At 49.4% G+C, this 22331-nt stretch overlaps 1 protein-coding gene across 1 annotated transcript in view; it reads left to right on the forward strand.

The window, feature by feature from the left end:
- The window catches only part of KDM3A (lysine demethylase 3A), a 331646-nt gene that overhangs the window by 304006 nt on the left and 5309 nt on the right, over window positions 1-22331 (forward strand). The window contains exons 22-23 of the mRNA XM_069632181.1: window positions 8966-9085; window positions 9648-9787. Coding sequence (XP_069488282.1) covers window positions 8966-9085; window positions 9648-9787 — 260 coding nt within the window. The remainder of the gene's footprint in view (window positions 1-8965; window positions 9086-9647; window positions 9788-22331) is intronic.

A 22331-nucleotide genomic window follows, 5' to 3' on the forward strand; every position in this document is an offset into this window, starting at 1 on the left:
TGTTTAAAGGCGTTACAAGATGATGGAGGGAGGACAAGACAAACGATCTTACTAGGCCTTGTGTCATTCAGATCGTGCAAGTGCGAGAACGGGAAGTGCAAGGGGAAAGGGAGGGGGAATTGCAAGGGAGAGGGGAGGGAAAAACAGGGCAGTAACACTCTTGAGGAAGTGCAGCCAGGGCAGTCTAGCTCTAGGTAGTGCAAGGAGAACAAGGGATTGTAGGGGTACAGTTACAGCCCCTAAGTGCGTGGTAGGCCCAGAGGCAGTGCAAGGGTGACTGATCAAGAGAGAGTCTGGACTCAGTGAGACTCTGAGGGTAACAAGCAACCAGTCAGTACAGCAGACAGGTAGGTCAGGTAGGCAAGCAGGGGAGGGAGATAGAGAAAGCAGAGGAGAAGAGGAAAGTTTTGAGCTGCTTCTGGTCCTTCAGGTGGTCTGGCTCAAGTTTGAGAGGGGCAGTGAGGCTATTCCAGAGGGAGGCACCTGCAGAGGAGAGAGCTCTACCCCCACTCTCTGCCTGGAGAAGCGTCTAACCCTTAGAGAGTTGTAAGTAGCTGAGCGAAGGGCTCGAGAAGGAAGACATTTTGGAAGAGAGCGTTGGATGTAGTATGGGCCCCAGGCCCAGAAAGCCTTGTGGACAATGCAACGGGTCTTGAACTTGATCCTTGCAGCAAGTGGGAGCCAGTTGGGAGATTTCAAGGCTGGAGAGATACGATCCCTGGGCTTGAGGCCAAGGAGAAGTCTCGCAGTCCTGTTCTGGATTAGTTGCAGAGGGTGGAGAGTAGAGGAAGGCAGACTGAGAAAGAGGCTGTTGCAGTAGTCAAGCCTAGAGAACCAGGGCTCTAGAGACGGTGAGCTTCTGGGGGAAACTGAGAAAGGGAAGAGTCCCTTTGAGGAGGAGCAGTTGGTAGTGGGACTTTTGGCGACGTCCGAGATGTGAGTAGAGAAAGAGAGAGTGGAGTCAAAGATGACACCAAGGTTGTTTGCCTCACAGGTAGGCAAAGGAAGAGGGGCCAAGGCGGGCGGCCAGAGTGAGAGAGGGAAATCGGGGGCAGGAGTCCAAATGAGAAGGATCTCCATCTTGCTGACATTAAAGCAGAGATCGTTGTAGGCACACCAATCCTCAACCGTGGATAGACGGTCAAAAATGAGCAAGAGAGGGGAGGAGTCTTAGGGGAGCCTGAAGGAAAGCGGAGTGTCATCCGCATAACACTGAAGGTTAGAAGAGAAGGTAGAGATCAGGTGGGCCAAAGAGGCCAAGTAGAGGTTGAAAAACCAGGGTGCGAAAATGGAGCGGAGAGATAGGGACCAAGTTGGACCTGGGAGGGGCTGTCCAAGAGGAAGGAGGTCAGCCACTCAAGGGCCTGATCTGTGATGCCCAGGTTCTCATGGAGACGATTGATCAGGATGGCGTGGTTGACTGTCGAAAGCAGAGGAAAGATCAAGGAGGATCCGGACAGAAGGAATGCTAGAATCAAGGTTAGAGAGGTCACAGGTGTTCAGGAGAGCTGTTTACGTGACTCTGGCAGTTCTGAAGCCTAACTGAAGATCATGGAGACAACCAACAGATTCCGCGTGGAGAGTAAGCTGGGAGATGGCCAGCTTTTCCAACAGTTTGTCCAGGAAAGGGGTGATGGAGATTGGGCAATAGTTTGCCGGGCAGACAAGATTGGCAGGCGGCTTCTTGAGGAGTGTGTGCATAAGGGAGTGCTTATGGGGCGAAGGGAACATTTCAGTGGCGAAAGAGTGATTACAGAAATCGGTCAAGGCTGGAGAGAGGGTGTCAATATGGTCCTTTATGGTTCTGGAGGAGCAGGGGAGCACCTGTTTGCATGACACTTTCACAAATCAGACTTGTCTAGAAACCCTGTCAGGTCTTGTCAGAGAGAAAGAGGAGAAAGGAGGAAGAGAGGTATAGATTGCCTAAGGGGGTCCGAGAGAGGAAGAGGAGATGGAGCACAGGATGTCCTGAGTTTTAGCAGAGAAGTGAGATGACAGAGCCATACAGAGAGCCTGGGAGGGAACAGGAGAGGTAAAGACTGCAACAGGATTGACCAGTTCCTTGCAGATTTTAAAGAGTTTGGCCGTGTTAGAGGCCACATGCTTGAATGTGTGTTCTCTTCTTGATGAGTGTAATTGCTTCGACTGGCATTTTGGTGCAACCAGTCTAGATATGTCTAAATGTGGCCTGGCATGCTTCACTGTAACGTTATTACATGTCTACACTGGTCTACATTGTGCAGTCAGTTGGACATGTTTTCATTTTGGCATGGCATTTTTAATAGCAAAGCATTCATGTTCATGAGCACTGTTGGTGACTTGCATGTATTGGATTAGTGTTACCCTACAAAAACAATTGCAAATACTCTGGCTTTTTAGGCAATTTTTCTCAGAGTGTGCTGTATATCGCATTAAAACACATATATTTATATCTTTCTCCTAGTGCATTGTGCTGCATATCCCTTCAGCAGCACGTATTGCGCAAGCGTGATAATCTATGCCGGCCCAGAGTGAGGCGCGACCCGTGATTTGTTGCCGAGTTCGGGGGGGGAACCCTCAGCATGGCTCGCAGGGGGGCCCCCACATTTTGTGTTACGCCACTCCCTCTGACCCCTATATGACAGCGCTCCAGACTGGATTTGCGGTGGTTAACAGTAAATTAGATGAAATCAGAAGCACATTATCCTCGATTAAATCTGATCTGCAACAAGTGAACAGGGTTACGGCAACAGAAACCAGGATAGGGGAACTGGAAGACAACTCGATCAAACACAGAAAAGATATTGAATACATCAGGAAAAACTGAAAGCATTCCAAACTAAATACGAAGACCTCGAATCGAGATCACTCTGTAACAACATTTGGGTCGTTTGTGTAGCTGAAAAGCCCCTTAACGTCACTATGAATGTTTTCCTAGAAGGAGTGATCCACACAGTACTCCCCGATGCACAATATTCGCAACTATTTCTAATAGAGAGAGCTCACAGGGCTCTTGCCCCTTCCCCGAAACCGGGAGCACCACCGCGGATGGTAATCGCCCGCTTCCTCAATTACAGAGACAGGGACCTGATCCTGAGGCTGTCCAGAGAGAAGGGGTCCCTCACCTGTGACTTTGCCAGAATACACATATATTCGGATTTCTCCAGTGGAGTGCAATCGGCCCGACGATCATTCGACCAGGTAAGGAAAGCACTCAGAGCTCGGTCTATACCTTATGCAATGCTCTTCCCTGCCAGACTCCGCCTGCAGATCTCTGGCAAATCCCAATTCTTTGACTCTCCCGAAGAAGCCATGGGCTATATAGAGCGCAACATCCCGCTGCCCCTGGACAAGAGGGCCAGCCTTCCGCTTCCAACACTTGAAGGCCCTCTAATGCCCAAAGAACTAAGTACAGTTAACGCAATCTCTGTTCGGCTACACGATTGCGCGGCGTCCTCTAGGGCGGTCTGAATGTCAGATAGGTGGTACCCACACAAGCCACCCAACGTTACAAAGGTTGAAACAGTTTAAGGGGTTACACTGTCCACTTGGAGGGGGGGGGATAGTGAGGGAGGGGAAAAAAGTCCAGTTGCCTAATTGGGGATGGGAACATTATAACCAACGTTACTCACACACAGCCTGCATGTTACTCATCCTATACTGTAAACTGTTGAAGTAATGGGAAATCAGTGGGAATAACGAAAATAACTGCTGAGTGCACAGAAAAAGCGATATCGGATCCGGAGAAGGATACTGCAATCACAGGAACAATAGACCAGCAATGTCCTCGACAGGGAAAACGCAAGGGATTAGACTCCTGACATGCAACATCAGGGGCCTGGCTCATCCGATCAAGGCAAGGAAACTCCTAACATACGCCAACAGACACAAAATTGATATCCTCCTTCTACAAGAGACTCATGCTACCGAGAAAATCACTGACACATTTGCCCCAACAGGGGGACCCACGAAAGTTGCCACAAACTACTCGACCCAAGCTAGAGGTGTGCTCACGGCAGTACAAGCGGGCGAACTTCCAGTTATCCAGGTCCGACATTGATGTCGAGGGCCGCTACATGATTATGTGAGGGTACTACACAGTGCAGAAACAATAGTGATTAATGCCTATGGCCCTAATATTGACACTCTCTTTTTACCTAAAGATTCTAAACCTAATATCACCAGTTGGCCACGCCAATGTAATATGGGGCGGCGACTTCAATATGACCCTGGACCCGACACTAGACGGAACATCAGACGGCAGCAAAAACCAATCCAAAGCAGCATTGACTATTCTTCAAGCCATGTCCACGCTCCCCTTAGCCGATGCATGGAGAGAACTGCACCCACAGGAAAGGGAGTATACCTTTTACTCGAATGTACATGGCTTCTGCTCACGCATAGATTATTGGTTGTGCTCCCTAAACCTTTATCGCAGATGTGAGCGACTGTAAGATTCTCCCACAGACAATGTCAGACCACTCCCCAGTCCTTTTTGATTTACTACCACACAACGTAGACACCACCATTCGTAATTGGAGAATGCCCCCTAACCTGCTAAGACACGATACCATGATAGAAACACTCAGAACTGAGATATTGGACTGCTACGAGCGCAACTCTGGCTCAGTTGGGTCCGAAGCTACGATCTGGGAAACTTTTGAAGTCTGGCTAAGAGGGCAATTGATGTCACTCACACGGGGCACTGCGGGAAGCAAGGAGAGAACTGGAGCACTCCGAACAAACGTTAAAAGATCTTGAGACTGCATATGCTCTGAGCAAAAGCAAAACCAATCTACTAGAAATAACTAAACAACTGAAAAAATTCAAGACACTGGCCGAACGGGAACTCTACTTTGTGACACAACCCATGAGAGCCAGAAAATACGGTGAGAGTAACAAAGCCGATCAATGGCCAACCTCATCAAAGCGGAACAGGGAATGAGACATATGACTAGCATAACTGATACAGACGGGAAGGTTTATATGAGGCCGGGCGACATTAATGAGATATTCCGGAAGTTCTACAGTACACTTTACCAGAATAAGGATACGACCTCCCCTGAGGAACTGTGTGACTATATGAACTAATTTCCCCTGTCCAAATTAGATGAAACCGATAAAGCCGATCTTGACCTCCCCCTGACCATCGAAGAGATTGAAAAGGCCATCATGGATCTACGAGCTGGTAAGACCCCTGGCTCCGACGGTATCCCAGTCGACCTATATAAGTCTTTCACAACAGAACTCGCCCCCAAGTTACTTGAGGTCTGGGAGTAGGCACTAGGAAGGGGATCATTGCCCAATACTATGAGGGAAGCAATAATTATTGTACTCCTCAAATCACACAAACCACCTTAAGACCCTACCTCCGATCGGCCTTTGTCCCTAATCAATTCGGGCGCCAAAATATATGCTAAAGCAATCGCCAACCGTCTCATAAAATATATGAATAAGCTAATCCACCCTGATCAATCAGGATTAATTCCTACCCGCTCCACTGCACTAAACCTTAGGAGGTTCTTTTCTATTGCCTCGCAAATGGACCCAGACCATAGCGGTCACCCTAGATGCTGAAAACGCATTTGACTCCGTATCATGGAGATATATGTATGCTGTTCTGAGCAAAATGGGGTTTGGCCCGGTGTTCACTAGCGACATTCGAGTCCTATACACCGACCCCAGAGCAACTGTTAGAACTAACAATTCCTTATCGGCAAGCTTTGCCCTAGGGAGAGGCACCAGGCAAGGTTGCCCGTTATGACTCCTCATATTCGCGCTCACCATAGAGGGTATGGTGGCCAAACTAAGGTATGAACATGTGTGGAGGGGTATTTGTATAGGGGGGGGGGCCCAGTTTTTCTCCCTATACGCAGATGATGCAATGCTTTACCTCAGGAACCCTGAAACAAATTTACCCCCGGTGATGCAGGAGATGCAGATCTTCTCCAAATACTCTGGATACTGGATTAACCAAGCAAAATCCGAAATAATCCCTCTTGCATCCTCTACAATGCAGTCCTCAGCCACTACACAATGGTCACCCACTTTGCCCCGCTACCTCGAAATTCTAATGTCCACAGACAAACAGACCTTATACCAACAACTACGACCCCTCTCTGGTCCTCTTGGAAAATAAACTCAAAGTATGGGATAGACTTCTAATATCATTACACGGAAGAATAGCATTACTTAAAATGGTAGTAGTCCCAAAACTAATATACCTGTTCTTTAATATTCCAATATGGCCTGGCAGGCCGTTTTTTCAAACACTGCAGAAACTAGCGTCGAATTTTGTTTGCGGTGGGGGAAATAAGACTTCAATGGCCTAAGCTGTGCGAGAAGTATGAAACAGGGTGGCCTAGCAGCCCCAGATTTTCTGTTATATTTTCAGGCAGCCCAGGCACACTTTGCAAAATACTGGGCAGCAGATGTTGAATCATACACACATATACAAGCCGAAAAGGTTGCGCCTGCCTCACTGTACCTTAGGGCGATGCCGTTCGCCAAGGCCAAAAGAAACTATGGGGAGGTAGACTTGGTTGAATCCACTGTAAGAGCCTGGTCTCGACTTATTGAGGGGGTGGAATGTGAAAATCCATTCTGGCCCTATGCTTCCGCATGGCATTACCCAGACCTTGAACCCACCCTAGACACAGCATTGCAGAACGGATGGGACCCAGGTAAGGAAATGCGGGTGGGAGACCTATATTCAGACGACAAATTTGTGTCCCCGGAGGGGGGGGATGTCCAGGCGAAGCTGGGCTAGTAACATCATTGCAGTACCACAGATTAAAGGCGGCATGCAGGAAGTGGCCCTCCTTCCCGGAAGCCCACCCCCCACCCTGCCCTCCCCCCGCCCATCCATCCGTAACTGAGATTGACACCAGAGGGCTTAACAGGCGCCATCTCCACTCTCTGTAATGCTGTTCAACGACACACTCCCTCCAAAAACACAATGGAAGCCATTTGGGAGAGAGACCTGGGAATCTCTATAGAGGACACCCAAGGGACTAGGTATTGCCAATACAATACATCTCGATAAATGCAAACTTCAGGCAGATACTAAATCATCTACATATTACCCCAAGCAAAATAGCTAAATTTGATCACGCGCTGCAGCCAAAGTGCCCCAAATGCCAGGCCCGAGCAGCAAATTCTTTCCACATGTACTGGGATTGCACTTCAATCAAGCAGTTTTGGGGACAGGTAACCAAAACCGTGAGCAATATCATTGACCTCCAAATCCCAGCTACTCCATTGAAATATCTACTTGGAGACATAGGGAAGGTCCCGATCAGAACGAAGCGGCTCTTTGCAGTGGCGGGGGTCTGTTGCCAAGAGGAACATTCTACGAGCATGGTAGGCCAGAGCCCCTCCCACCGGGCAGGCATGGCTGAAATACTTTGTATACGTTCAAGAGACTGAAGAAATCTATGTTAGGAGTGTCACAGCCACCTGCAGACCAAAAGATATATGGGCCCCCTTGCGGAACTACCTGAAGTCAACCACGGACACATTCGATAATAAATCGCACATCTCAGAGACCGATCTGGCATAATGTCCCCATAATGAATATTGTCAGTCTCTGGAAATGAAGATGAAAACTAGCAGAGTGAAAATTCTTTGTCAATCTTATACCACGCGCTGTGTTTTCCCACGCATTGCAGAATCCACACATGTCCTGTAAATGATGCTTATCTGTTATGTACTTGGCAGTCTTAAATAAAGATGTTAAAAAATAAATAATGGAATTGACACTTAAGACTAAGAATTAGTGCCCTATTGTATTGTTCACAATATGTATGTCCTGGTCTAAATGTATGTGCCCTGATGCCTGCTGGCTATGGCGTAATATAAATAAATACAAAAATAAAGATTGGGCCCACGGACAATCCATGACACCCATGTCCCCTGTCATTCATAGGATAACAATGGGAACAAGTCCATTTGTCTTCTATCTCCATTCCACTCAGCTTTGGTTGTCAAAACGTGGGTTGGGTATCCTGCTGATGGGTTAGTTTTGGCTCTGGAAGAAACCAGAAAACCTACAGATTTTCTGGTAAGTTGTTATAAAAGTTTTAATTGGTTTGAAACTAATCAACACCACAAACCCATTGCATCCTTTCTAAAGAGAATCCATACCTGTGAGAAACATTGTGTTGGACTCTGACTTTTGGGCACAAAGCCCCATTCATCTTATGGTTTGGACTTCTTAGGTTAGGATACCATCTTATATTGCATCTACATTACTTATCTGCATCACCATTTCGGTGTGGGTTTTGTTTTCTGGTTTTTGTTTTGGGGGATCAAGGCTAGTCATTCGATCTCTATTCCTCTATTTTGATTAATAGAATATTGGGTCAAAGACCCAGCCAGATAAAATGGCTTCCACCGTGTGGAACCATTTTGCATAGGTGAAAGACACCACCAGCCCCAGCCTACATGACTAACAGTGATACCCTCTCAGGTGTCCGAAAGGGGGTACGTCTGTGGCTGGGAGAAAAAGAAGTCATACCCCAGTTAAGCCAGCAAAATGTACGGTGGATGACCACATGGGGGTAAAAAGCAGACTTCCTACTTAAATGGTAATGAAAGGTTTTTAAACATAATATCTGGCTTCAGGATAAATTAGCCTTGCCGGGATTCCAATTATCTGTCAGGTTGTTGGTAACTATCGGAGTGAATATCCAGACTTGAAAACATCTTAAGGAAATGTGCAGGGGGAGGAGGAGGTTCAACAGCTATTCAAGCCCTGCTTGGCCATTTATCCTACATTTTATATATGTACATCTAAAGTATTTACTGGTCTAAAAAGTAATTTTTAAAGCTCAAATGTGTGCACCAGGAGTGAGACTTTTGTATCATTTGCATGTGAGGTTTACTTATTCAGCTTTAGCATTAAAGTAATCCTTTTCAAGTAAGCTATCAACAATGTTTTGTATGGATGCAAAGTAATGTATTTATCCATTTCATTATATGGCAGGTCTGATCACGCAAGAGGACAGGAAATATGGAACCACAAACCTCCATTTGGATGTATCTGATGCAGCAAATGTCATGGTGTATGTAGGCATTCCTGATGGTGTGCCCGACCAAGAGCAAGGTTATCCTTTACAACTTGTATGCATATATAATAGTGCTAGGCTTAAATCAGTGGTACAAATGTGGACAATACTAGTCAGGCATGAAGTCACTTGCCTCGTCCATTCTACATGACCACAGCACCATTTCTTTCTCGCCAGGAGTCCTCGAACACTAACCATTGATTAGTGGTGAGTGAAACCTTTTGAGGCCTGCTTAATATACATAGGTAAAGGAATACACATTTGAAATAAATTGCAGCCTAGGTGGCAGTGAAATGTACAAAGCCTGAAGAAATGTGCTAGGATGAGCATGGTACAAACAACCAAACTTGATATTTTTTTCCTGCCTAACAATTGGTGGCAGGGGAGTGAGATGCTTGAGGGGAATGGCTTCACATGCTAATCTGTGCCAAAATGGTACTGTATAGTTGACAGACCTTGCAGATTCACCTTTAATTTAGACTATCGATCTTTCGGTATATGCTTCACAGGGGGGTTTCTGAATTTCTCTTATTTTGGGGGGGCGGGATCCTTATACATTGACTTTTGTAACTTAATTTGCAAACCTTTTTCATTAAACAGAAGTACTTAAAACTATTCAAGACGGTGATGCAGATGAACTCACAGTTAAACGCTTCGTTGAAAGTAAAGAGAAACCAGGAGCATTATGGCATATTTATGCTGCTAAAGATACAGAAAAAATCAGGCAGTTCCTCAAAAAGGTAATTGAAGCCAGTAATTACACTTCTTGCAGTCTGTGTTCTGCATCTTATTGCAATCTCATGGTCAAAACATTAGTTTGTCTCTTGCCCTGCTCTCCCTGAGCTCTTAAACCTCTATCCCTCCGCAGCACTCTATCCTGCCTCCTTCAAATCCGCAACTCTTAACCCTATTGAAGAAACCCTCTGCTGACCCAAACGTCCCAGCAAATAATCGCTCAGTTTTTCCCTTTCCCCATTCAAATGTCTTTGAGGGGTCAACAGTTAGTCTTCAAATGGATCACTACCTTGTTAGATTGGATTTTCATTTTTATGCCAAATCTCCCTCCACTGTGAGACCCCAGCAAATTGTTTGCTAGACTTATTTTTTTTCCATGTTCCTAAGTGAGTGGGAACCTTTTCTTTTACTCTTTATGGGTGTAATGTTGCTGACACCATAGTATATTTTTGAATATATCCTTTGCAATGACTTTTTGTTCATCTACATGTATTTATTGCAGCACACAGCACTGTTCCTGGTTTGCCCCTGGGGCTTCCCATTTTATTTTCTCTTGACTTGCCTTGTAGAATTACTGCTTAAGGGTAGAGAGCGGTTTCCATCCAATTTACATTTGATATGATATGGCATTCATAACAGGCCTATAGATAAGTGTTTCAAGGCGCGACAAGTCAAGGAAGGGGGACAGAGGGAGGGCAGACAAAGATCCTACTAAGCCAAGTGAATGAGATCGCGCAAGTCCAGGGGAAAGGGGAGGGGGCAGTGCTGTACATGGGATCAAAACAGTAAGCAGTGCGGCCTGGCAGGTGGCAGGTGCAAGGGTAAGTGCGGCCAGCAGGTGTCCAAAAGTGCAGGAAATCAGCGGGGGAGAGGAAGAGAGAAGGCAGAAGCAAAGAGGAAGGTCTTGAGGTGCTTCCAGAACCGGAGATGGGTCTCCTCTAGTTCCAGAGAAGCAGGGAGGCTGTTCCAGAGGGAGGCCCCAGCTGAAGAAAGAGATCTACCACCAACTCGTTGCTTGGAGAAGCGACTGACCCCTGAGAGAGGTAGAGGAGCAAAGAGCTTGAGTAGGAGGGTATTTACGAAGAGAGAGTTGGAGGTATTGAGGCCCCAGAAGGCCTTGTGGATAATGTAGAGGGCCTTGAACTTAATCCTTGCAGTATTACCCAAATTGACCTTTTACAATTGACCTTTTGTCCTAATTGACCTAATTATAGTGGTCCCAATTGACCTGCACGATTGACCTTTATATTATTTTAGTTATTTTATATATATGTATTGGGTTGGTTTGGATTATAAATAATATAAGGGGGTTGGGTGTTAGGTTGCTGGGGTTTTTGGATTGGGGGAGGTTGCGGGGTGCCTCCCCATGCATATGTCCTAATTGACCTTTTAAATTAGGTTGATTCTCCTGAGGTCAATGAAAAGGTCAATTACTATACAACCATCCTTCTCCAGCATGGGGTCTGGCATGGATTCACCTGTTAATGAATATTCCCTGTCTGGCTCGGGATCATCAGTAAAGAAAAATCAGTTTGGTTTATTTATTTATAGGGCGCTCCATACCCAAAGGTATCTGGGCGCCTTACAAGAATATGCATTTTCTTAGTTGTAATACAGGTAGGAAAAGAACATGATATATTACAATACAGTTATAGTACATAGTTATTACAATATTTCTGAACTGTCTTTCTCCCAACAACCAATCACTGAGCTCTGGGTCATACTGCCCTTAGCCAATGACTTCCCTCTACCTAAGCCCCTCCTCTGGCAGCCATCTTCAGATTTTTACCACACATTCAAGTGTTGGGAGTCCTCGTGTAAAGCTCTCGAGCTTTCACTGCGTTTTTGCGCTTTTTGGAAGAGTATTACTCTATTTATTGGTCAATCGGGCCTTGTGCTCCATCGATCAACCTTCTGAATAGCGGGGACCCATTTTCCAGATTCTTCCTCGCCCCCTCAAGGGTGGATTTCACCAAGTTTATTCGTGGAGGCTTCCAGAAGATTCTCAGGCCTACGCCGCATGGACCCTGTTGGAGAAAAAGGATTCAACTCCCCTGTTCAGGATTTGCTCCAGCTGCAGCTTGCGGAATGTCTTTTCGGACAACAAGCATTCAGAGTGCCTTTACTGCCTGTACCCAAACAGGACAAGGCTCTGGCCCCGACCATGAAGGCCCAAGTACACCCGGCGAAGGCCCAGCCTTCCATCGAGGGGGTGGCGGATTCTCTGGCGAAGGCTGCCGAGGTGGCTCTGCAGGGCGTGACCCCTAAGACCAGGGTGTCCCTTCCTCCCAGGAGGGAGGCTGCGTTCCGACCCATAGAGAAGACCCTGGAGAAGAAGATGCCTGTCATCTCCCCGAGACCTTCCCCTCTGAAGGCAAAAAAGGGGCTGGTGGGTGTGGTGGCCCTCCACGGTACGGATATCTCCTCAGGAGCTCACTGGCCTACAAGCCATCCAGGAGGAGGGAAACTTAGGGAGCAGGCCCTACGATGAGCACGACAATGAAGGTGACGACAGCGAGGATACCGTCGAGGAAGAGCAGCAAGGCAACGAGGGCCTAAACTCCCAGCTAGTGCCCCAGCGGCCTATTCCGCCTGCACCTCAGCTGCCACCACCTCAGCTACTTCCTAGAGACCTCTCGGTGGACATGCTCTCGGCAGTGCATACGCTGGTCTGTTGAGATGCAGACAAGGATGTCTATCGTGCCAGCGGCCCCACCTGCAGCGCCAACAAGGACCGTCCCCTTGGCCCCAGGGAAGCCTCCGGTCAAGAAGAGTACACCCTCCACCTCCTTGCCACCCTTCGCCCCGGTCAACCCCTCTTCTTCCCCCAATCCCCACCCTGCCTCCCCCGAGGGATGAGACTGACCCAGACACAGCGACGATGGGCATGGACGACGGCGGCAGGTTAGGGGACCTCCTGCCTCCCAGACCTTCACCAGACCTTGTTCCACTCGATCGCCCGAGCGTCGGAACTCTTTGAGCTCGCTCCAGAGAAGGAGGAGGGCTTCTTATATTGGCACCAAGAGGCAAAGAGACCATCCTTTTGGTCCCACTCCTGGATGACATTTGGGACAAAGGTTTGTCTCTCATGAACCCGTCTACGGCCCCGGCAAAGAGGGATCGCCTTGAGAAGTACAGGGTGCCGGACTCCGCGCCCAAGTGCTTGCGGACCCAGCCTTCTCCGGACTCTGTGGTGTCCGCGACAACCAAGAAGTTGTCCTCGGGTGGTTCTTCCTCAGCGGCTTATATCCTGCTGGACAGTGAGGGCAAGAAGTTAGATGCCATGGGACGACCAATCATCTTTTCTGCAACGACTACCATCAAGGCCGCCCTCGCCATCGTGGCTCGCTACGACCGGGAGTTGTGGTTAAAGATCGCTCCCATCCTTGACTTCCTTCCCGATGACAAGATGTCGGAAGTGCTGGAAATTCTGCAGGATGGCGAGGTGGCGTCGGACCACGGACATTGCCGACGCAGTGTTCTGCCAGATGGGAAACTGCATCTGCCTTCGTCGCTGTCATGACCCCCAGCATTGGTGGCATCTGGTCCAGGAAAATGGCAGCGTGGCGCAGAAACTGGCTGCTGCCATTGCTTTAGGCAATGCCCCTTCCAAAATGGCCCCCGGGTTTGGACTATTCAATGTAATCCACTATGGCCCCTAGAGGGCCTGCTGTAGAAATATCCATGGTGGCCTAGTGGTGCTGGGTGGGCCCAGGGCTATATAAACCCCGCCCTGAGCCACACCCAGTGCGTGGCGTTTTCCCCGGCTCTGCAGAAGCGTGACGCTTGCCTGTCACGATCTGACTCCGCTCTCACCCTGCAGCTCCAGTCTTCTGGGTTCTTCGGTGAGTCTCCAGCAACTCAACAGAAGCAGCTGATCGCTCTGACTCACAGCTGATCACCAGCCGGCACCACAAAAGGAACAACTTATACTCATCGGCAACTCGGAAGCAGGCATCAGCTGATTTCTCTTGTCAGCTCACCCACGTTGCGGCTCCAGTCTTCTGCCTGCAATATAAAGCACACAGGGAATGGTAAGCACAGACAGTCTTTACCACCACACTCCCCTCCCCACCCAGTGAACTCACCTTGGTCTGCTCCTGCTCCCCAGAGGGCTCTTCAACTGCTGCAGGGTGCAGGAAATCCACCGACCTGCAAGAAGGAAGAGAAGATAATTAGACATTTAAAGGCACTCCAGAACCTACCCAACCCCATGGTACATGGACACTTGCCTAGAGACCTAACCAGCGCAGAACTGCACACTTCAGCAGAGGATATATACGAGGCGGTTGGGTGCGCCGCAGCAGTCCTGGGCCACCTGGGCCCAGTGAAGGAACTGGATAGAAATGCAACACCGCCTATAACCCAGTGAGGAAACTGGGCAAGACATTAAAGACTAAGCAACATAGCCCATAAGCATCCAGAGATCCAGCAGCTCCGTGGGACCTGGAACCTCATTCCTCAATCCAGATCACTCCCCCACATTCCGTCCATTGGGTAACTAAACCAGCAGTGGGCAGAGCGGGGAGGAGTGTTTTGGGCAACTGCGAGAACCACAGACCGGACCAGAACCTGCTGACAGACGGGACCAGGCACTTCTGCTGGGCCCCAGAGTTAAACATTACAGTCGTCGTGGCTGGCTTAAGGCCACCAACTTTCATCAGGACGTTCTTTCGAAGGTGCTGGACATGCCCTTCGACGGGTCAATTTGTTTGGGAAGGCTGTGGATGAGTCTCTCCAAGCCATAAAGACGGACATGTAGACGGAACGTCATTTGGGCACTCTTTAACAACGGAGGCCGTCCTTTCAGCACTCGGGCAGCAAGTCCCAAGGATCCTCCAAAGGGTTTGGCGGGTGCTCCTCTTCTTAACGCCAGCCCTCCCACTTTTCGGCCCAGGAGACCAACCGGGCCGCTGCAAGGCCTTCGGAGGGGGAGGTTGTCGTCACCAGAGTCCCCAAGGCAGCCCTTCAACGTCCAAGCAGGATTGAACCAGCTGTGGCGTCGTGCCCCCACCCGTGTACCCCAGGGGTGGGGTGGGGAATGCGTACTACCACATCCCCATTCACAAGGTGCATCGCAAGTTCCTGCGCTTCAAGGGAAGCACTACCAATTCAAGGCCCTTCCCTTCAGATTGAAGTCGGCGCCAAGGGTCTTCACCAAATGCCTGACACCTGTGGTGGCATAGCTGCGGCTGCAGGGGATTCCCGTCACCCTTATCTGGACGACTGGCTCATCCAGGCCAGTTCGAAGGACATTGCCGTCGACCACACAGTGGGGACTGTTCACCTACTGACGGATCTGGGGGTCTCGGTGAACTATGCAAAGTCCTGCTTGACTCCATCGCAGGATGCGCTAAACAGTGTCGTGCCTGGAATCTGCGTTGGAGAGAATAGTGGCCATCTTGGGCAAGGTACAACAGATGCTGCCCGTGAAGATCGCCACAGTGAGGTCCAAGTCTCTGCTCGGCATGATGTCGTGCCTCTACCTCATTCGGCTGTGCAGGCTATGGATCCGTCCCCTGCAGGAGTTCCTCGACGCCCTTTGGATACAAGTGTCTGGAAGATTCCAGCACAAGATCACCCTTGGTGAGAGCTTCCGTCGAGCGATACCGTGGTAGGGAGTTTGTGCAAATCTGTCCGGAGGCTCGGATTTTCAGACTCCACTGCACCAGGAGACGGTCCCGACAGACGCCTCCCTGGAAGGATGGGGAGCTCACACCGGAAGTCTTCACGCAAGAGGCCTGTGGCTACCGGAGGAAAAAGCGCAGCACATCAACGTGTTGGAGCTGCGTGCAGTGTTTTGGACCCTCCAGTATTTCCTTCCGTCCCTCCAAGGGAAAGGTGGTGCGGGTCTTCACGGACACCACTACAATGTTTTACATCAGGAAGCAGGGGGGGGCACCATATCCCCCACGCACTCCAAAGAGGCACAGGACCTATGGCACTAGGCCGTCGCCCAGAGGATGTTCCTCATCCCGTTTCATCTTGCAGGAGTGAAGAACACCAGTGCCGACTCTCTCAGCAGGGAGCTGCGCTCTTGCCACGAGTGGGAGCTTCGGCAGGACTAAGTGGATTACCTGTTCTGTGGACTGACCCCTCCGCGGATCCATCTATTTGCGACAGCGACGAACCCCAAGTGCTGGAGTTTTGCTAGCAGGTTTCCACAGCTGGGGAGGACGCATTCTCATTCCCCTGGGACGGCCTGTTTCTCTATGCGTTGTTGCCGTTGCTTCTTCGACTAGTCAATCAACTCAGACGGGTCAGGTGCAGGATGATTCTCGTTGCACCGGCGTGGCCAAGGCATATCTTGTACCCGGACCTTCTCCACATGTCAGCGTCCCCTCCAGTCAGGCTTCCGGTGTGCGCAATCTTCTTGCCAGAAAAGGAGGCGCAATTCTGCACCATAACCCAGGATCGCTGAACCTGAAGGCCTGGCTCCTGCAGCATTAGGATTTAGGGGTTACAATCTCCCAGCAGACTACAAGGAGGTACTTGCCAAGGCCAGAGCATTGTCTACTCTTAAATGCTATGGGCATAAATGGAAGAGGTTCGCCATTTGGTGCTGTGCACAGAAGATCAACCCTCTACAAGTCACGGCTCAGCATGTTCTATCGTATTGTCATTGGCCAAAGCAGGATTGGCCCATGCCTCCATCAAAGTTCATCTGGCGGCTATCTCCTGCTACACCAGCTCTCCAGCATTGGATCTTTCATGGATTCACATGCTTAGAATATTCCCCGTCGTCAGGCTGGGAATCCTCGGTAAATTATATAGACCTTTTCCATAGGAAAATTTCAACACTTTTGTGTCCTATCTACATCGTTTTGGGGCCGCGTACGCCTGCACCATTAGGACGTAGAGGTATAAGTAGCCCCGCACCCCCCGGCTCCCTCAGATTTCAACCGTCTACCAAAGTAGTGGGATTACCTCGAGGATCTACTCTTTTATTAGGTTGTGCGTTCTTCTACTTCTGCTTCGACTGTTTCTTTTCGAAGTATGTCTGGAAAGGCGTTATTTCGTCCATGTGCTACATGCGGTCTTAAGAAGGTATATGAAGGAGACGGCCATACGGACTGTATTTACTGCCTTCACCCTCATCAAACGGCGGACACGTGTGAGATCTGTAAAGGCTTCTCACAGACGACCCTAAAAGACTTCTACAGACGCCTGGTTACTTGGCTCAATGACGGAGCGGGTGCGTACCCGGCATCGGAGGTAGGCTCTACAGCCTCGAGATCTAAGTCTCCTGTCCCCCCTCGTCGATCAGGGTCGGCGGAGCCTCCGGCGAAGAAATCGCGCTCATCTGAAAAACGCCCCTTGGAGAAACATCCTGCGAAGTCCTTCTCTTCACATAAGGCTTCGTCTTCTTCCGCCTCATCTAAAAAGGAGAGAAAAGACCAATCAAAATCCTCCTCAGGAGACCGTCGTAAGTCTACCTCGAGTCGAGAGTCCTCGTCCCACAAGTCGAGGTCAAAAACGGCGGGAACGCCTCAAGGCCCTGCTCCACAGACTTCATAGACGACGGTCCGGTCGTCGACGCCTGCTTTGTCTTCGGCGACGGCTCTTCCGACGGCTATTTCGTCAGGTCAAACAGAGCCTATGGGAAAGATGTCATCGTCGACGGTGGCCCCGTCGGTGGGATGGCAACCGGAGGTTTTTGACCCGATTCCGCCTGAAGCCTTGCTGCAACCAGAAGCGGTTTTCTCCATCTCGTCGGCGTAGGATGACGGTGATCCGGTCGCACATCCAACCGATCTGGGACTACAACCAACTGGTTCGGGTCGCTCTTTAGTGGAAGTGCCATTCCAGTTACCTCTTCCTTACTGAATCCCCAGGCTGTTCTGTCCCTCGAGGTGTTGAACACATTACAGAAGCTGTTGGAGCGGTTGGACACTCGGTTACCTCAGCTTGTCCCGACAGCGCCGCAAGCCTCGCCAGTCGTCGACGAGCCAGGCCAGGCTCCTCGCCCTCCACCCAGAATTCCTACCGCTTACCCGGTTGAGGAAGATCGTTCTCGTCCGCAGGAAGAAGGGGAACTGTCAGTCGTAACATGAATGGTCGGTTTCAGACATCTCGTTATCCCCCTCAAGGGACCCTACATGGGACTCTGAGGCGGAGATGGAAACTCCGAAGAGTCCAGTGCAGCCATCACCACCTGATGATGTGGGTGCTTTCCATGCCATGATGGGTAAGGCGTGTGCGGAGTTTGGCCTAGTCCCAGAAGAAGAGGAAAAATATTTTCTGTTCGATCATATGGGAAAGAGAAGAAAGGCGATATTTGCTATTCCCATTTTAGACCATGTCTGGCAGGAGGGACTGAAAAGCATGCGTCACCCTTTTTCAGAAACGGCAGTAAAAGGTCGATCGGAAAAGAAATTCAAGGCACCGGAATCGACCCCCAAGTGCTTGACGTCTCAACCTGCGCCGGAATCAGTGGTATCCGCCGCGGCAGCCAGAAAGGCAAGGTTGCAACACAAATGCACGACCCCGCCCGATAATGAAGCCAGGAGACAAGATGCTTTTGGAAAGAAAGTGCTATCGGTCGGAGCGACTACAGTTAAAGCAGCCAACTCCCTGGCTATTAGGGCCAGGTATGATAGGGAAATGTGGCATTGACTAGCTCCTATCTTGGACCATCTGCCGGAGGAAAACAGGAAGTCTGCCATGCTGCTTGTACGTGAGGGAGAAGAGGCTTCCAATCATTCCATTAACATTGCTGTCGACCTGGCGGAATCATGCTTTAAGCAAATTAACAATGGCGTAGTGTTACGGAGGCAAGCCTGGCTTAAATGCACGATGTTCAGACCAGAGGTACAATATAAGGTAATGGATATGCCGTGCGAAGGAGAACACCTGTTTGGGGAGAAAGTCGATGAAGCCCTGAAGAGCATGAAAGAAGATTCTGACACGGCTGGTTCCCTTGGAGCCCTCCAGAGTGGTAGGAATTTTCGTTCCTTTCGTCCCTTCAGAGGAGCATCAGGTAACTCCCGGTTTGGATCATCTAGAGACCGAGGTTTCACCAGGCCCTCCTACTCTTCCCAAGGCTACAGATGTGAAGCCCAAGCTACTCGAAAAGGCAGAGATTACCAAACCTCCAGATGACGAGGCGCCTACTCCTCGTGGACGAAGGGTAAGCAGACCAAAAGCCAGCAATGACAACTTACAGGGCGTCCTGGGGGGCAGAGTGTCTCGTCACATCGACAAGTGGGCACGCATAACAGACCAATGGGTTTTGGACACAATACATCTGGGCCATTCTCTACAGTTCAAGGACAAGCCGCCACGCATTCCACCGGTGTTCTCGGCGCAGCCCCACCTTCAAATACTAAGGCAAGAGGTGACGCTTATGCAGCAGAAAGGGGCTATAGAACTGGTCCCGGTGGCAGAAAGAGGACAGGGAGTGTACTCCCGTTACTTTGTCATCAAGAAACCCAATGGAAAATGGCGTCCCATTCTAGATCTACGAGCACTCAACAAACTGCTCAAGAATCTAAAGTTCAAGATGCTTACGCTCCAAGAAGTGATCCGTTCGATACAACCGGGAGACTATTTGTCGGCGCTAGATCTTCAGGACACATACTTCCATATCCCACTTCGTCGGGGTCACAAAAGATTTCTAAGGTTCGTCGTTGGACGGACCCACTATCAGTTCAAGGTCCTCCCATTCGGTCTAAAATCGTCTCCCAGGACGTTCACCAAGTGTCTGGCTCCAGTAGTAGCCTTGTTAAGGAAAGAAGGTCATCATGTGTACCCTTATCTAGACGATTGGCTAGTGAGGGGGTTCTCTCCGGAAAGAACACAGGAAAGTCTGCATGCCACCATGTGCCTCCTACAACGTTTGGGCTTCGCAATAAACTTCGAAAAGTCCTGCTTATTGCCATCAAGGACCTTGGTCTTTCTGGGGGCAGAGTTCCAAACGCAGTCAGGGCTGGTAAAGCCATCCGTCAAAAGGGTTCTGAAACTGCAGCAAAAAGCATCGGAGTGGAAGGTGAACACCAGAGTATCAGTGCGAAGGTACATGTCCCTACTGGGGACCATGTCATCCTGCATACCCTTAATCATGAATTGTCGTCCCTTCATGAGACCGATTCAAGAATTCTTGGCGGATCGATGGGGAAAGAGTCAAGGGCCTTGGTCGGACAAATTGACCATCAACAGCAAACTTGTGCAGGCACTTCAGTGGTGGAGAGTTTCCATGAATCGGACAAAGGGAATGCCCTTACTGGAACCGGTGTTCCAGATGACGGTGGTGACGGATGCTTCCCTAACTGGATGGGGAGCTCATCTGGATTCCCTACAGGTTCAGGGGCGTTGGTCATCGGAGGAATCAATGTGCTGGAATTAAGGGCGGTGCGTTGGGCCCTGAAATCCTTTCTTCCACGGATAAAGGGATCTGTTGTACGGATTATGACAGACCACACAACAACAATGTTTTATCTAAGGAAACAAGGAGGAACTCGCTCCAGAACTCTGTCATCCGAAGCCCAGGAGATCTGGCATTGGGCCATTCAGCAGAAGATATATCTATTGGCGTTCCACTTGCCAGGAGTCAAAAACGTGCAAGCAGACTCTCTCAGCAGGGAAATGAACCGATTACACGAATGGGAATTGAGCGACCAACAACTACACTGTCTTCGAGAAATGGGGTCATCCGGCCCTCTACCTCTTTGCAACGAGAGACAACAAGAAATGCCCACAATACGCAAGCAGGTGGCCGCAGCAAGACTCACTGGGGGAAGCGTTCTCTTTCCTGTGGACGGGCAAGTTTCTGTATGCCTTCCCCCCCCCATTTCCGCTCATACGTCGGACGCTGCAATGGATCCACAGATATCCATGTCGGGTGATCCTGGTGGCCCCGTACTGGGCCAGAACAAGTGTGGTTCTCCGATCTACTCGATCTTTCAGCGGCAGAACTAATGAGGTTCCAGAAAGTCCCTAACCTTCTGTCTCAGGAGAAAGGGGGGGTTTGGCATCACGACCGGACAGCCTCAGTCTGACAGCCTGGCTCCTGATTTCTCTGAATTTGGTACGTTAGAGATTCCAGCGGACTGTCGTCACATTTTGCAAGCGGCGAGGGCGCCGTCCACAAACGCTTCATAGTCATACAAATGGAGGAGATTCTGCATATGGTGCGCAGGTCTACCTGGTCTGGTCCCGCTGGATATCACACCGGAACAGCTTCTACCATACTTGCTACTCCTAGCTCAAAAAGGCTTGTCTGTTACATCCATAAAAGTGCATCTAGCTGCCATTTCTATATTTACTCGGAAGAGACATTCAACTCCGTTATTTAGTGACCGGCTGATTAAACATTTCCTTAAAGAGTTGTTCCGAACCTTTCCTCCGGTGAAAAAATTCCCTCCAAGCTGGAGTCTTAACCTGGTTCTGGCAGCGCTGATGAAGCCCCCTTTTGAGCCGATGTCAACGTCATTGAAATTTTTGTCATGGAAGTTGGCTTTTCTGGTAGCTATTACTTCGGCTCGACGACTGTCAGAAATACAAGCTTTAGTGATCGATCCACCGTACTTGAGATTTTTCAGTAATAAAGTCGTGTTGGCTACTAATCCTCATTTCATTCCTAAAGTACCTACCATGTTTCATAAGCACTCTTCTATAGTGCTGCCGACGTTTTTTCCAACACCTTCGTCGGTTGCGGAGAAGACTCTCCATACATTGGACGTGAAAAGAGCTTTAAAATTTTACCTCCATCGCACTCAAAGCTTCAGAGACACGAGACAGCTATTTGTGGCTTATGGCCCTTCGGCTAAAGGTAAGCCGATCTCGAAACAAGGACTAGCCCGATGGGTGTTGTCTACTATTTCCTTTTGTCACTCAAAAGCCGGAAAACCGCTGGAGAAGTGTCCAAGGGCCCATTCGACGAGATCCACTTCCTCGTCGACGGCGTTGTGGTCTGGAATTCCGCTGGGAGACATCTGTCAGGCGGCTTCCTGGTCGGTACCACATACGTTTACCCGGCATTATTGCCTCGAGCAGCAACATGCTGAGGATACACAGATGGGTCGCGCAGTCCTATGGCACCTGTTTCAATAAGGTAAGCCCCAATTAAGGGGGTCACATCCTTTGGCTAATGTAATTTGAAGTATGATGTTGTCACTGTTAACATACTATACGGTGATGTTTTGCCATGATAAATATGCATTATGGTTATGGAGATATTGGTTTGCATACACACCTCCGTCTATGGGAGATACTGCTGTACAATCTATTCTAAGCATGTGAATCCATGAAAGATCCAATGCTGGAGAAGGGAATAGTTTCTTACCTGTAACTCCATTTCTCCAGCATTGGTATCTTTCATGGATTCACATGCGCCCGCCAACCTCCCCTGGCATGCAAACCAGATGTCCCCCCAGACTACTTTTGGGGTCTAAATCTGAGGGAGCCGCGGCCCAAAACGATGTAGATAGGACACAAAAGTGTCGAAATTTTCCTATGGAAAAGGTCTATATAATTTATAGAGGATTCCCAGCCTGACGACGGGGAATATTCTAAGCATGTGAATCCATGAAAGATACCAATGCTGGAGAA

The sequence above is a fragment of the Ambystoma mexicanum genome, chromosome 6q, assembly GCF_040938575.1.
Source record: "Ambystoma mexicanum isolate Mex_15411 chromosome 6q, UKY_AmexF1_1, whole genome shotgun sequence".
NCBI classification, from domain to species: domain Eukaryota; kingdom Metazoa; phylum Chordata; class Amphibia; order Caudata; family Ambystomatidae; genus Ambystoma; species Ambystoma mexicanum.